The sequence below is a fragment of the Rhinolophus hipposideros genome (assembly GCF_964194185.1).
Source record: "Rhinolophus hipposideros genome assembly, chromosome: 9".
NCBI classification, from domain to species: domain Eukaryota; kingdom Metazoa; phylum Chordata; class Mammalia; order Chiroptera; family Rhinolophidae; genus Rhinolophus; species Rhinolophus hipposideros.
The window spans coordinates 86,033,220-86,049,020 of record NC_138055.1 but is presented as its reverse complement, the minus strand read 5'-3'; the positions used below and the strand labels follow the sequence as shown (position 1 = coordinate 86,049,020).

At 38.5% G+C, this 15,801-nt stretch overlaps 2 protein-coding genes across 7 annotated transcripts in view; one reads left to right on the top strand and one right to left on the bottom strand.

Moving 5' to 3' along the window:
• CEP83 (centrosomal protein 83) overlaps nt 1–6,165 on the top strand; it is a 111,310-nt gene extending 105,145 nt beyond the window's left edge. For all 5 annotated transcript variants that reach the window (XM_081061499.1, XM_081061497.1, XM_081061496.1 and 2 more), the window contains 3 exons: nt 2,252–2,355; nt 3,820–4,012; nt 4,885–6,165. In XM_081061499.1, coding sequence (XP_080917625.1) covers nt 2,252–2,355; nt 3,820–4,012; nt 4,885–4,989 — 402 coding nt within the window. In that variant the 3' untranslated portion in view covers nt 4,990–6,165. The remainder of the gene's footprint in view (nt 1–2,251; nt 2,356–3,819; nt 4,013–4,884) is intronic.
• A 1,462-nt stretch (nt 6,166–7,627) lies between these two features.
• PLXNC1 (plexin C1) overlaps nt 7,628–15,801 on the bottom strand; it is a 142,952-nt gene continuing 134,778 nt past the window's right edge. The window contains exons 27-32 of one of the 2 annotated variants that reach the window (XM_081061184.1): nt 15,479–15,642; nt 13,379–13,526; nt 10,024–10,164; nt 9,866–9,940; nt 9,249–9,333; nt 8,583–8,702 (exon numbers count right to left, since the gene is read on the bottom strand). In XM_081061184.1, the coding sequence (XP_080917310.1) occupies nt 9,250–9,333; nt 9,866–9,940; nt 10,024–10,164; nt 13,379–13,526; nt 15,479–15,642 (612 nt within the window). In that variant the 3' untranslated portion in view covers nt 8,583–8,702; nt 9,249. Of the gene's footprint in view, nt 8,703–9,248; nt 9,334–9,865; nt 9,941–10,023; nt 10,165–13,378; nt 13,527–15,478; nt 15,643–15,801 lie in introns of both variants that reach the window. The other variant, XM_081061185.1, reaches the window with a different exon arrangement.

Sequence of the window (15,801 nt, the reverse complement as noted above, 5' to 3'; positions counted from 1 at the left end):
AGATCCATCCATGTTGTCACAAATGCTCCTATATCATCTTTCCTTAACGGAGACAGCCCTTTTAATAAAGGATGCTGAGTCAGTGGTTGTCCTTAGCCCAGTCTCATCAGATTAAAAATGAACCACAGACCCAAATGTGAAAAGTTAAAAAAATAAAGCTGCAGAAGAAAATGTGGGGAGAAAAATCTATAAGTAAAGATTTCTTAAACAGGACATTAAAAGCACTAACCAGCCATAAAAGATCTGGTGGATAGTTAGGATTTTATTAAAATTAAGGACTTCTTTTTATAAAATGATACTCTTAAGAGAAAGAATGTGTTACCAAAGACTCGGAGAATGTCAGTCTGCAATACATGTATCTGACAAAGGATTCATATTCTGGATATATAAAGAACAACAAATCAAACAAATTACTCAGAACGTTTTTAAACAGGCAGGAGACTAGGACAGGCACTTCAAAAAGGGCTGTCCAGACGGCCAGTCTGCGTAAGAAAGGGTATTCACCCTCATTGGATGTCAGGCAAATGCAAATGAAAACTGCCTTGCCGTACCCTTGTACACCACCAGACTAGCTAAGGTGTAAAAGACTGACCATGCCACACATTGGCAAGGATGCAGAACAGTAGGAACTCGCATGTGTTGCTGGTGGGCATAGAATTAGAATCACTTAAGAAAACAGGCAGTATTTACTCAAGTTAAAACATGTATGCTCTATGACTCACTCCTGGGTAGCCACTCAAGAGAAGTGAGTACATATATGTATCCACTAAAAACATGTTCAGGAATGTTCACAGAAACTTTATTCTAAATAGTCTCAAAATGAAAACATTCAAATGTTCTTAAAAGGATTGGTAAAATGTGGTGTATTTATAAAATGGATGACAACATAATGGAAAAGAACTGTGACATGCAGTAACACGGCTTAATCATGTAGGTAAAATGTTGAACAACAAAAAATCCAGATACAGAAAAGTATATGCTGTATGATTTCTTTGATATGGGTGGGTGAATGGATAGACAGAGTTCTAAATTACCAGTAAACTATAAATATATATGCATGGTTAAGAAGGACAGAAGAGTGGTTCCTTTGTCAGGGTAGAGGGGAGGAGGCTCAGGCGTCTTCCGGGGTGCTGGAGGGTGGGACTCAATGGGAAGCATGAGAAGGAATGCCGAGTACAGTGTTCCCAGCTGGAAGTAACCGCGATGACCCTTCGTAGTGGACTGGGTAAATACAATAAACTAATGTAATCATTACTAGAATGCAATGTGCAGTAATGAATTAACTTTATCTGTAAGCAACAGGGCAAATCTCACAATATTGAGTGAAAAATAAAAAGCCATTTGTAAGAAAATATATACTATGTTTCCACTCACAGGAAGTTCAGAAATAGGCAAACCTAAACTGGAGCTCTGGAAGAGAATTCGTAGGTTACCTTCTCAGGGGACAAAGATGATGATTAAAAGGAGAGAAGGAACACTTCTGGTTTAGCTGTGCTTTTGACCAGTGAGGTCATAACAACAGCATTTGCTTTGTGGTTTTACATTTTTCTTTACATTTCTGTTGTGTGCATTTTTCTGTAAGCCTGTTATACTGTAATAATAAGAGTTAGAAAATAAATACCTACCAGGTGTGTAGCTTCTAAAGAATATGCAACACGTATAGATGTTTCCCAGTAAAAAACCTGCTTATAAAACTGAAAAAATTTACTTTTTTTCATGTACTGCTTTTGCATTATACATAGAAAATTTTCCCTTTGTAAAGTTTCTTTTTTCTTTTTTCAGTATTTAGGAAGGCATACTTTTAAACTGAAATACATCTATAAACTTTCTTCGCTTTCTGATCCTTTAATTTACTGCTTTGGTAGCAATTTATCAGGTGAAAATTGCTTTGAAAACGAAGAGCTCATGATTCCTTATCAGGTGACAGGCAAACTCATTAGTAAAATTTGACTCCTTCCCTTTTTAGATTTTTTTATTTGAAGTAATTTAGTTATTGATACCAGTTTTCTGGTTTGACATTCATAATAGCTGTTTGTCACATAGAGGTTATAAGGCAGATAAATCTGTGGTTTATTATCTTCACAGTTTTCAGTAAGAATCATATCTACTAATCTTTGTTCTCAGTAGTCACTGAAAACACTCATCTCTAAATAAAATTGTTTTGATGAGTAAAATAGTCACTATAGAATTTTGTTCAAATAAAAAATTATGGATTCACATACTTGTTCATATTAATTGTGTCTCTTTCTAGAGAAAATCTCTTCATGAAAACAAATTGAAGAGACTGCAGGAGAAAGTAGAAATCTTGGAGGCAAAGAGAGAAGAATTGGAAACAGAAAATCATGTGTTAAATAGGTAAGGTGTTAGTGTGTATATGTGCCCCATGTGGTTATTTTAATATTATAGAACTTCGTTTCTGAGTATAATGCATTTTGTTTTCTTTTAAAATGTATATTTAAAAGAATTCATTATATTCCTAATTCTTTGTTCTTGTTATTTTTCTTTCTGACTGAATGTTCCCTCAAACCGAAAGGTCTCTAACACTTGCCAGCTTGGGACTGACAGGAAAGGCCAGTCACTGGCTTCGGTAGCCCCGAGTGGTGTGAGTTCTTGCTGCTCCTACAGGACATTTGGAGGGGTTACATAGTTCTAAAATTGTGGCTACAACTTAGAATCAAAGTTCAGTTTTTGATTTGGTGTGGAAAAATATTACTGGCCTATAACTTCCGTTTTTTCATTTACATTGAAGCACAGCTAATAACCTGCCTCATTAACATTTTTGAGCAGAGATTTACCTTATTAAGTTGGTTTTAGTAGCATTGTATTATCCATTTGATTCAATAAAAAAAAAATCTTTCAAAATGTGGCTAATTAGTGGTAGCCTTCAGCATTTAGACAGTGTCAGACTTTTCTGTTATGGAGATTGCCTGTTGTATCAAAACAGTGGTGTTTTACAATGTGCACTGGTCTTCTTGGGTATAATTATAACCAAAATGTGAACAGTTGTTTTTTAAAACAAGCAAGAGGTTTCTAGACTGTGGAATTAATGCCAATTTTATAATACTCTGTTCCAAAGTAAGATGCCATCACATTCTAAAACAAAATTCAACTTACTATCTCTTTCATAACTCTTAATTTTGAAATATTATCACTTCAAGATTGGGCAGCTATATCACAGATCACCTAGAAACTTGAGTGGTTTTGAAACTACATTTGATTATTGCTATGATTGATGGTCAGGAAATTTATGTCCAAAAAGAGGATCTGTGAAGGCCTGAAAAGTTAGCATTTTTATCCACATCATTTTTCCATAAATTTGGGACTTCACCTTTTTCATTAGCTACATTTAAAAAAATTAGGTTGAATATGAAATTTGCTATATTTGACCATATTTCAACTAAAAAGAAAAGGCAATTTCTTAAGATTCAACCTAGTGTTTTTTTCTATTTCTGTTTGATTCCTTCTGTAAAATAAGGCACCCTTTAGACTTAAGTTGTCTCCTTTAAGTTTCAGGATTCATGAGTTGAGGAGTAGAGTGGAAATGAAAATAAAAGTATCAAGAGATTTTTAAATCTTTGATTAATTGGCAAATAAAACTTTAAAATGACTTGATAGCTTATAATGAATGCTAATAATACATATGATTAAGATGTCATATTTCTGTTTATCTTTCTTGATAAACAAGTTTTATATGTTATAAACAGATGAACCTTATCGTTTAGAAACCTTCTCTTTCTATTTAAAATTCTGTGAACCATGCTGTTCTTCAGTAGAGAATAACTGTATTAAAGAACAGAAACACTTTTATTTCTTTTTAAGACAAAATGTTCCATTTGAAGAATATACAAGGCTTCAAAAAAGACTAAAGGATATACAAAGAAGACATAATGAATTTCGAAGTTTAATTTTGGTTCCTAACATACCTGCAGCAGCGTCATCCATCAATCCTGTTAGCTTTCAGTCATCAGCTGTGGTTCCCGGCATGGAACTAGCCTTTCCTCCTCATGTGCAGGTATGACATTTATTGTAGGGGAAAGAAATTAGACAAACATTCCCTCTAAGTTTTCACCTGTTACCAGAGAAATTTGCTAAGAAGCAAATTGAATCTATTCTCTCCTTTACTGAATGGTGCTAGGAGTAAACTCGTAGCAATTGAAAAGAAGGAACTTGATTGATGAGCGTTGGAATAATCGAGAGTTTATGGCTCTAGATTACTCCATGTAATACTAACTACCGAGCATTTACTAAGGCGTTGCACTATGCATTTTCCATACAATATTTAATCCTAATGAAAAATGCTTTTAGAGAAGGTATTATTATTCCCAATTTCAGCTTATATCCATCTGATTCCAAAAGCTGGGCTAATTCTACTGTATTGGGTCCCCAAGATATTGAAGGAATCCAGTTGATAGGATGATTCTCAGAAGATGAACTATTAATAAGTGGTTACATTTATAATGCTGTAAGAGCACCAAAGACCTGAGTGACTGCCTTGACTCTCAGACCAAGTGCTTTGTTTAAAATCAACTGCTGTTGAACTCCAGTCTTACTAGCAAGTCGTCATATAAGTACACCTAGGCCCTGCACAGTATTTTCTAATTCACTCCCTGGTGAATTTAGACCTAGAGAAGGATAGATTTGGGGTTTTGCTTAAGGCTGGATGGAGCTTGGGGCAGGAGAGAAGCAAGGACTAACTAGTTAGTAGTCTGGCCCATGCTGCTGTGTTCTGAGGCTGCTAAAACAGTCATCCTTTCCTGGCCAGATGCGGTAGGCAGGCCTGAATACAAGAGGGCTGGGCTGCTGTCTAAGGGTTTTTTCCACCAGTGTTTCTAACAGTCTCTTTCTGAGCCTTTTCTGCCCCCCCCCCCTTTCTGTGCTTTTAAGGAGGAACAGCATCAAAGGGAACTCTCTCTACTTCGGAAAAGACTAGAAGAACTAGAAACAACACAAAGAAAACAACTAGAGGAACTTGGATCCCCTGGAGAATGATGTTTTGGAGAAAAGGCAGATCAAAAGGGATGAAATCAGTGACTCAATAAAGCTTGAAGTTTTAACATCTGTGGCATTTAGATACTTTATTACTGTTTGCCAAAACACTTAAATTTGCCTCAAGAAAAGGTAGGAGCTACATGCTGGATTGCACCTGTGTTAGGATTTTAGGATTATACTAATGACAAGTGAAGCATTAAAACAGCTTCAGAGGTATTTAGAATATTTATTGACAACCCTTTGAGAATGTAAAAAATAATGAATAAATGAAAGGAACTAATTAGGGAATCAAGTTTAAAAATTATTTCATTAATTTTACTTTGTTGAATTTTTTTGGCATTTTGCCTGAAACATGCCCATGTTGAATTCCCTCTTCTTCTTTGAGATGCTCAGTAAACAGCATCAATAAACATTTTCTGGTTTACTATATACAAAGGTTATAAACCTCTAGTTCTTGAAAAAAAGGACAATTTAAAAGTCAGCATAAAAAAATACAACTTAAAACATCTAAATATGTATTCATTACAAAATACTACCTTTTCTAAAAGCTGTGTGCATATAATTTATTAAAGATCTTAATATTTTTCTACCTACCTATATTGTCTTGTGTTTGATGTTACTTCAATCATACAGAATGCTTTTAGCAATGTAGAAGATCTCACTGATTTTGATATTTGATTTAGAATGAATAGAAAATAACAAAGTACAAATAATTAAACCCCATGGCTTTATAAAACAAAGGCCATTCATTATAAAACTTGAACCCAGTGGGGTCCCTGTAGAAGTATTGTTGGTATGTGACTTTGCTTCCCACTGCTTTGGATCTAACCAGATTATTATCAATGTTTTATGTCTGCGTCCCTATGTATGCCGTCACTTGCTTTTTGATGTAACATCATCTTTTAAAGGAATTCTGCTGGAATAACTTTACGTCAACAAGGCAAAGCTCAAGTCTGTCAAACCAAGTGGGATGTTCATTACCCGGAAGTTTTCATGATCAAAAGTCCAGGTGGATACTGGAGGCCGGCAATGTAATTGAGCAGCCAGCCCTCAGCATCACTCAGAAGAAACTAGACTAACTGACTACATCATATAGCTGCTTATTCAGTGTGTGCAGTGGCAGCTTGTTCCTGAAAAACAATTGCCATGCAGCCACTTCGAATAAAAAAATCTATTATAACTAGAAAATTTGAAAGAAAAAAAAAGACATACACAGCCCTTACTTACATCAAAATGTTTATTTGGGATATAGACATTTAAAACATTCATCTCCAAGAACAGCTTCAATCAAGTATACAATAAGAAATAGACTTGAACTTCCTAATACAGAAAAGGTAACAGGATCAGTCTTTAAATGCTGCCGTAGACACTAGTGTTAAGAAAAAAAAAGTTTATAAGTGGTTTTTGCACCAAAAAAATATGCAAAGAAACTTGAAACTAGAAATTGTTTGCCATTTGTTTCTCTGGTTGCTGTTACTATAGACTGATTGTCTCCAGCACACTTGAATTTGGCCATTGACATCGTTTGGCGAATGTGGTTCACATAGTGCCTTTCACTGGAGGATTGACAAACACGCTACATAGATTAGTGAGTCTTCACACCACCTCAGTGAGGTAGGACAGGAATAGACAGAAATAGGCACAAAGAGGTAAGGGACTCGCCCGGAGACCCTAGCCACACAGCCCCCGGAAGAGGCGGGCCGTCTCCCCACAGGCGTCATGCCGGGGAGCTGGACAGGGACACCCTCGTGTCGCACGGACTGGCACTGACTCAGAGGAAGCTGTAGCTGATCCTCACAGCGTCCTCAGCATTCTGTACCCTACAGAAGGGGAAGTCTTGTGGGCAACTCGCCTACCGTCGGCTCTCAGCTCTCCTGCTGCCGTGCCCTTACGAATGCCTTCACACCACGACTGGCAGCCTTAGATGCGGGCCAGACCTCTCACCTTCACACTCACAAGGAACTTATTTGGTAGTAGTTTTGAGGTGTGTCCATTGGACGGAGAGTGGTCAAAAGCGAGGGGTTGGGAAGGTGCCTGTCAGGACAGTCACTGCTTGTTCTCTGATCGTTTGCGGAGGTGTCACCTCTCACTTTTTACCAGCTATTGAGGAGCAAAACAAATTGCATTTCTCTAAGACAGATTCACATGGAAATCCTGATAATCCATACAGTGTTGGTAAGTGATTTTAAGGAATGTGACCCATGCTTTATTTGCTACTTGAAAAGACTGCTTTCCTAAGTCGGGGACTTGGAGCGCCTAGGGTACAGCGTGCCACGTAAGGAAAGTTTGAGAGTTGCCAATTACACTCTTCACTTCTGACTTACTAGAAGGAAAACACAGTGGTATTAAAATTGGTCATGAGCAGCAAAAATTCAGGAATAAAAAATTGGTAATAAAAAAACCAGTGTAACAGGATAGAGAATTCTTTAAAAAGAAAGGCATGAATAAAATGAGTATTTTTAATTCTCTGGTGAGGAATACTTCCAAAAAGTACATAGTAAGACTAAGATACCAAGATTTATACTAATATTTTTCAGGCCTTGGGCCGCAAATATATATATATATATATATATATTCATATATAATACTCCAGTGTGAACAGCAATTTCATGAAATGTAAAATGTATCTTTTTTTTTTAAATCACACACAAGTATTTATAACCACAGGGTTCACCAGAAATCTAAAGCAAGGAGACACTAGTATAGAAATGTAGGATTAGGGGAGTCATTTACTCTTCCACCGACCTGATCAAAGTTTTTAGACAGAAATAAACTAATGATTTTTTTAAACAGTAGCCAACATGTCTGCTATCAAATACATTTAGTATGAAAAAATAAAGTGAAAGCAAGGAACATACCTTAAGACAAAGTGTCTAGATAAAACGCTGTGCATTTGAATAAAGCCTACTCACGCTCCTTGCTTTAGAGCTCCTTAGTGAAATGGAGGTGAGCAGGATGGAATGCAGTTGGTGACCACTGAAAAACACGAGCCCTTTCAACAATGTTGCAACACTGTTAGTTTTTGGTTTAAACACACACACACACACACACACACTCACACTCACACTCACAAATGCTAAGTGTCTACTACCAATTTCTGTGGTCAGCTTTTCCAAGAACTGGGGAAAAGTTTCAATACTGCAAATCCTCGAGGTTGCCCTAACACCTCCACCTTGTTTCCAAATGACTCATTTCACATTTTGTTTTGCTCATTGGCAGTGTTCCTTCTCCGCAGAGGTGCAGTGTAGTCACAAGTGCTACATAGCTGTAGTTTCCAAACAAAACCACTTACATCATTGTGCTTAAGTGGCGACTGTAGTTGTAGGACTGACACTTGCTTACTGGCCCTGTGTTCTCTGTAAACAAGGCGGCTGTTGGCAACAACCACTCAACTCTATTTACAGAAGGGTTCCCACAGCACACACACAGGCACTGTAGTTGGTATGCTTTCTGAAAGCTGTGCATGTGCCTGGGTCTCCTAAAAAGACAGTGCTCAAAGTGGAACCTATGTGCAAACTTAAAAAATGAACGACAGAGTAGCTCAAGCAGCCATTTTGCTCCCAAGTCGTTTGAAGAACTTTGCCAGAGTAAGCCAGGCCCCAGAGTTATTACATCCACTTGCATTTCTTCTTTTCATCAAATAAGACTTTTACATGCAAGAGTTGTTTCTGAGCTTCTTCCAGCCCTCGATCTCTTTCTAGTTTATTTAGGATCTGTTGACAATTAGAATAGTTATTTTAGATATTGTGGTTTTAACATTACAATTTTTTCTTGTTTACATTCCTGATGCTGGGGTAAAATCTGTAGGAAGCAGATGCCAACATATTCTTCGATCATTTACATCCTCACTTTGCAAGTTGTTTTGCTAAGTCATTATCGCAGGATCAACAACACTTTTGCTTAAAATAGAAGCTTGCAAGAAATAACCGACTAGTGGCTTACAACGTGGGGCCAGACTTCCAAGGCCCTGTTTTGTGCACTATGTCACAGCCATTCCAAGCACAGCAAGCATTCCTGGGCAGCCAACATGCAGGCAAGTATTTCTTCTTAAATGCAGCAGGCAGGGGCACCGTGGTCAGATTCCAGTATTGCCCTCCCCTCCCCTCCCCTCCCTTCCCTTCCCATCCTGGGCAGTGTGTCCTCCCCTCCCCACCTCTCCCCTCCTTGCCACTCCCCTCCCCAGTGCTTCCCTTCTAACCCCTGACCCCTGGAAAGAGGGATGCTTATCGTGTGTAAGGAACTCATTGCCTCTACCCTACCTTAGCTCTTCACTTGATCTTCAAGTAGCAAATGGAATTGGTGAGCTATTCTCACCATTGACATGGATAGCCTGTCCCAGCATAACTGAGTGGGGGGAATCAGGGAAGGGGGAATTAACATATATTTGGAAACAATGCATCTGATGACTGTCTGTGTGAATTCCCAAAGAAAACAAAATCCAGATTAAGGAAATTAATTATTAAGGAGAATGGTTCATTGAAATAATTGCTTAAGTTAGAAAAATGTCATACTTTCATATAACTACTGAATACAGAATCTAGGTGACTTAACAAGCTTAGCTTTCATTTTAGCAAGTTACAATCAAGCATAAGCTGGCCCCATCTGAGAAGATCACCACTTACTCATCACAGTTAGCCTGAGTCAAGGTGGTTGTGGGCTCCATTAACTCAAGGGTAAATGCAGGCTAATCCAAAGGCAGCAGCCGGCCCGGTGCAGGGTCTGCCCGGCTGCCACCATCCCCGGCACAGGGCTCCCCGGCCTCCCTTTTCTGGCCCCTCGGGACGCCAGAGCTGCACTGACACCCACAGAATGCTTTATCACCAAGTCCTGGTGACCGACTCATATCAGTTTTTGAAAATGTTACTTGAAATCTTACCTCATCAAAATATTTTACGATGTATTTGTAGATTTCTGTCAAGGCCACTTCTTCATTAAATTCATTTTCATGTTTCTTTAAAAAAGAAAACCTTGTTGAGAGATTCTGAAATGACTTTTTTGTTTTTTTTATATCTGATTTCTACTTTCCAACAATACCTTAGATTCCTGAGTTAAGAATTCTTCCATTTCTGAAGATGACAATGGAGGCAAATCCCTGATTGCTTTGTAATAAGATTTTACTTCCTCTTTGTAGGTTGGGATATCCTTGGCATAGAGAAGTTTATTCGTTGGTGCTTCCTAAAAAAAAAAAAAAAAAAAAAAAAAAAAAAACCAAAAGAGTAAGAAACCATGGAGAATGTATAACAGTACCAGTGTAGGTGGATCTCCACCACTACTTACTGTCACCCTCTGGGAACAAGGCTCCATGTAGTCGGCCTTCAGAAATGTTGAATGACTGACTGCTATCCAGATAGTTCCGGTGAGTCACTGTTATTTTCAGGCAGATGAAATGCTAATATATTCTGCCCTCCTCTCATAAAAGAACTAAAATTATTATTTTTGCAAGATTTTGAGTTACTGTAACAATGGAACTTATCTCAATCATAGTTCATTACTAATGGTTGTAAAAAGCCTGAATTAAAACATTTGCTCTCATCCTCACCCACCAGTGAATTCTGGCATTTATAAAAGATTAATTGTAGATCTGATTGAGCCTTTTATATAACCATGAAAGTGGTAAGTAATTGGCAGTGGCAGGTTTTTCTGCTTGTCCTTTTTATTTTATTATAAAGATCTTCAAGGGTTCCCAGGAAAACCCATGGTCATTACTATTGGTGGATCGACGTCTGATTTTGCAACAGGTCCTTGGCAGTTTGAATGTCTTTATGTAATTATAACAGTGATAATATTAAAGAATAAATGAAGGTTTTATTTTAAAGGTCATTTTTTTTTCACAAAAAATTTTAAAATTCTACTCAGGGAAGATAGGTGAGTTTATAGGTGAGAGGGTAAAATGTCCCAGTACATTTTAAAATGTATCGATGGTTTGAATGGCTGCATCAGAGCTTGAATCATTCTGAAGGACACCTAGAATGAGATTTTTTTCATTTAAGTTTAAGTTTCATTTGTTAAACTTAAGTTTAAGTTTAAATAGAGCCCACAAATCATGTAGTCATTCATTCCATACAAGTGTATTTAGCCAGGCACTGGACAGGCATCAAGTGTAAAAGACCAGTACCTGCCCTCAAGAAGCTTACAATCTAATTGAGAAGACAAGTTTACACAGTGTTTACTATGATACCAGTAATTAATAACAGGGTGGAGAGTAAAGAAAAGGACTGTAGAACTGGACAAATCAGGGATCATAATAATTGATCTGAGGCAAGACTTGTAACCTCAGAACATCAATTTCCTCCCCTATAAAATGAGGGTAATATTACTATGTGGTTCTTGTGGGGATTAATTGAGATATACCAACTACATAGTAATTGATAAACAGCTATTTTTATACTTTGAATAAATAAGCATATAAGTGTCTTTCAGTGTGTTGAGTGCTAAGAGGAACTTTATTGGTCAAATGAGGAAAGTGCTGTGGGAACTATATCAGGTGGAAGTTCACAAACTACCGTGTTTCCCCGAGAATAAGACCTAGCCGAACAATCAGCTCTAATGCATCTTTTGGAGCAAAAATTAATATAAGACCCAGTCTTATTTTACTATAATGTAAGACCGGGTCTATTTAATAATAATGTAACGTAATTATAATATAGTATAATATATAATATAATATAATATAATATAATATAATATAATAATGTAATATACACCAGGTCTTATATTAATTTTTGCTCCAAAAGACACATTAGAGCTGATGGTCTGGCTAGATCTTATTTTCGGGGAAACACGGTAGGTATATGTATATTTAAGCTGATCTGAGTCTCCTCCAATTTCTAGTACGCATTAGGAAATTATGTTGAATGAATGAAATGTTCGTGAGCGAATTAATGAATAAGTACGATTTTACTAGATAGGCTTATGAGACAGGCAAAGGAATGTGAAAACAAGTTCATAGTAAGTCTGGGCAAAGTAAAAGCTGTAGCATAGGAGGAATATGGAGTGTGCAAGAAAACAATGAGGCCAGAGAAGAGACCTAAAGCCCTTCAGGAAGGACTGTGGTAGGTATAATGGGAAATAGTTACAATTTGTAAGCAGGAGACTGACAAGATTAATGTTTAGAAAGATAACCTGAGACACAGTGAAAAGGAAAAGTTGGGGAGATGAGATGGATGGATGTCATGACAATGACACCAGGTAGGAAGCAGTTATCCCAGTGGAGAGGGGATGAGGGCTAGGGCAAAAAGATGGGCAGAAAGGGACAGAGATGTTTTGGAGACAGAAGTGAGTAGTAACCAATTAGAGACAGAGGTTGCAGGAAAGAACCTCTTCCTTCCAGAGGGAGGAGGGAGAAGGAGTTGAAGATAATGCTGAGGAATCTGCCTTGAGAGACTAGTCAATGCTTGAAGACAAAAGTAAAAACAGGCTGTTTCGCAGAAATAGTGGTGATGGTGACTAGATTTAGACTAGGAGCCTGAAGTACCAATGAAACATCGATCACACTTCATCCCAGGCACTCTTCAAATCCTTCCACACGGGAGCCACTGCTCAGCCTTAAAGGATTTTCTGGAATCCATTAGTTACAGATAATGCTCAGCTTAATGTATTTTGGAGTGCTTGAATAGGACCAAAACATCTCTTTCAAAGTTTGCTCTGTATTTTTATCTTCCTTTCCTTTCTTAGGGCTTTTGCTCAGCAAAGAAAACCATAGTAAAAACAATATTGATATTTTGATTATAAATTGACTAACAAATTGTTTATGGGGAAGAATTTCCCCATAAACAGTTTGTTCTAATCAAATAGACTTGTTTAGATGTATTCAGATGGAATTAATTTAGGCCAATGTCAGTAATTTCATGCTTTGGATTTAGAGTTTATTAGTGTCTACAGAGTGTTTTATACCGTGTTTCCCTGAAAATAAGACCTAACTGGACCATCAGCTCTAATGCGTCTTTTGGAGCAAAAGCTAATATAAGACCAAGTCTTTATAATATAATACAATATAATATAGTGTAATGTAATGTAATGTAATGTAATGCAATATAATTAATATAATATAATATAATTAATATAACATAATATAATACTGTGTCTTAAATTAATTTTTGCTCCAAAAGATGCATTAGAGCTGATGGTCCGGCTAGGTCTTCTTTTCGGGGAAACACGGTACTTTGTAGTAAAGAGTTCTGCAGGAGGGTTGGGATAATAACCTGCTATTTTGGTTTTCATTTAAAAAAACATTAAAATACAAATGAGATTTTAAAGAAAAGCAAACTTTCAGTGGTATCACCGACTCTTTCTTTTTAGCTGGTGTGATTTAGGCCAATTGTTTATTATTTGAATGTTACAAGAAAGAGTGCTTCAGACTCGTACAAGAAATACTGGAGCTGGGTCTTACCTTCCCAAGTTGCTGCTCCGTGAGAGAAAAGGCGTCCATGAACGCCTGGGCAATCACTGATAAACAGCCATCTATGTGTGGTGTCTTCTTAATGTCAAAGACAAACTGAGGATTCTTCAGGATGTTTACCCAGAAGCGAAGAGGAAGGCTGTGGGGAGAGGGAGAGAGGGAGAGGGTAAGGTGGGGAGGGGGAGGGGGGGGAGAGAGAGAGAGAGAGAGAGAGGTCTCTTTTCAAATACAGCCATTCACATGAAGCGGACGCTCTGTTTATCACAGTTTGTACACACACGGAGGCACACAAGTCTGCTTTGCCAACCACCCCAAGCGGTAGATGGCAGTATCGCTCAGGGAGAACAAGAAAGGGTTAAACTGACAGCCACTGAATGGGGATCACGAGAGGAGGAAAAGTCTGAAAGGGACCGCTGACAAGACGAAACTTTTCTCCAGATGGTTCTAGATTATACTAGAGGATGATTACCAGTGAGAACATCTCATATCTCCAGAACCTGACCTCTTCTTACCTGCTTTAGTGCTGCACCCTGACCTTAGCCACCATCCTCTCTCACCTGGATTACCACCCCCAGCTCTGGACAGTTAATTCCCTCCCAACTCCCAGCAACCCTCTTCACAGGGTCAGGTCCTGTCTCTCCGCTGCCCAAACGTGCTCTCCGTCCTCCTCCGGACAAAGTCCCACGTGATCTGGGCCTGGGCCCTCACCTCCTGCTCTTCACTCCCTAATTCTGTCCCCGGGCCACCCTGCTGCTCCTGCAGCCGGCCCGCCTGCACCTCACCTCCGGGCTTTGCTTCTTGTCCGTCCTCCTGAAACCACCCTGCCCCAGACAGGCTCAGGGTTTATGCTCCCACTTCTTTCAAGACCTGGCTCAGGTGTTGTCATCGCTGTGAGGCCTCTTGACCACCCTGTCCTGCCACTCTCCATCCCTGTTTCCCACTTGGTCCATTGTACCAAGCAGCTTCTAACATACTGCAGTTTGCCTACTTTATTTATTGTCTGTCTCCACCTATCAGAAGGCAAGCTCTGTGAGAACACGGACTTTTGTCTGTTTAGTTCTTTACTTTATCTCCAGCAGCTAATAGTAGTCAGCACATAGTAGGTACTTGAATAAATATTTGCATAGGAACTTGGGAATCATTTAAAGCCCTTTCATTAGCTACTCCGCAGCTCTGGCCTATCCAATCACCTCCATCATATGGCTGCAAGGCCTCTCAATAGCCCTGCTGTGCTGAATGCTGCCTCTGCCCAGGTGTTACTACCCTCACCACGAAATGCTAGCCTGCAGCACCGGAGCTTGGTGTGGGACTGGCAAGGCCCAGACCACGGCTGGCACACAGGAAGTGGAGCTGGGATAGACCTGGCTTATATGGAGGAGATCAGACTTACAGCTCTGGAATGTCAGCTTTGAATTCTTACTTGAAATGGTCTGGCTAACCGTACTGCCTGGAGAGCTTCAGCTCACGCAGAGTTGTGCTGTGTCAGAACCCTGAGTCTTACTCACTCACACACAAAGTATTTCAAATAGAGGTAAGGAGCTAGGTTTCTTTACTGAGGAGAATTTAGAATGCATTTGGATGCCTTGCCTCCGCTCAAGATAAAATGTTAAAAAATGGAACAAAATACAATCCTTTGCCTAATTCTCATGTACCCCATTCAAGCAAATAAAAGCAGAAATTTCTATACAGAATCGGTATAGACAGCTTGGAAATTGCAAAGTGATTAATTCTCTGAAGAACAAATCAGAGTCTTCTCTAATGGAAAACTATGATCAAATCACAAAATATTAATTTCTCATCTTTTGCTGGTCAAGCTAAACTTGTTTTCACATTCCAAACGAAGACTTTTTCATGCATTAAAGATAATATCTTTGTTTGTTTTATCCTAAAGACTAGGATTCTCGGCATAGGAATGGTTCCGTTTATTGTTTAAAATAGTAACAGCGAGAAACTGCTTTGACATGACCGCTTACCAAGGCAGAAGATGCTGAAATAGGGATAAATGAATCCTTCTGTGACTATCCATGCCTCCTTTTAGTTAGGATTCTGCCACAGATTCTTGAAACCAGAGTAATCTCTGTTTTTTCTCACCTGTTTGTTTTCCAAATATGGACGACATCAGGATCGGTGATTTTTTTGTTTTCAGCCTGGGCATCCAAAAAGTCAAAGAAGTATTTTATAGCAAAGGGAGCTCTGCTGTTGGGTAAACTCCAAATGCTTCTAAAAAGTTTTTCAAGCACAGAATGAATCGCCACCTGAAAGACAGAACATCAGACATGGGACATTAAAACAAATAGGGTAATGGTTTTGAAAACATGATGGAAAATGAAATCCAAGTTCAGAGAAAATGATTTGCAAAACAGAGAAAAACAAGCTGAAGAGAAAATATGTACAATTGTCCAACGAGGCTGTCA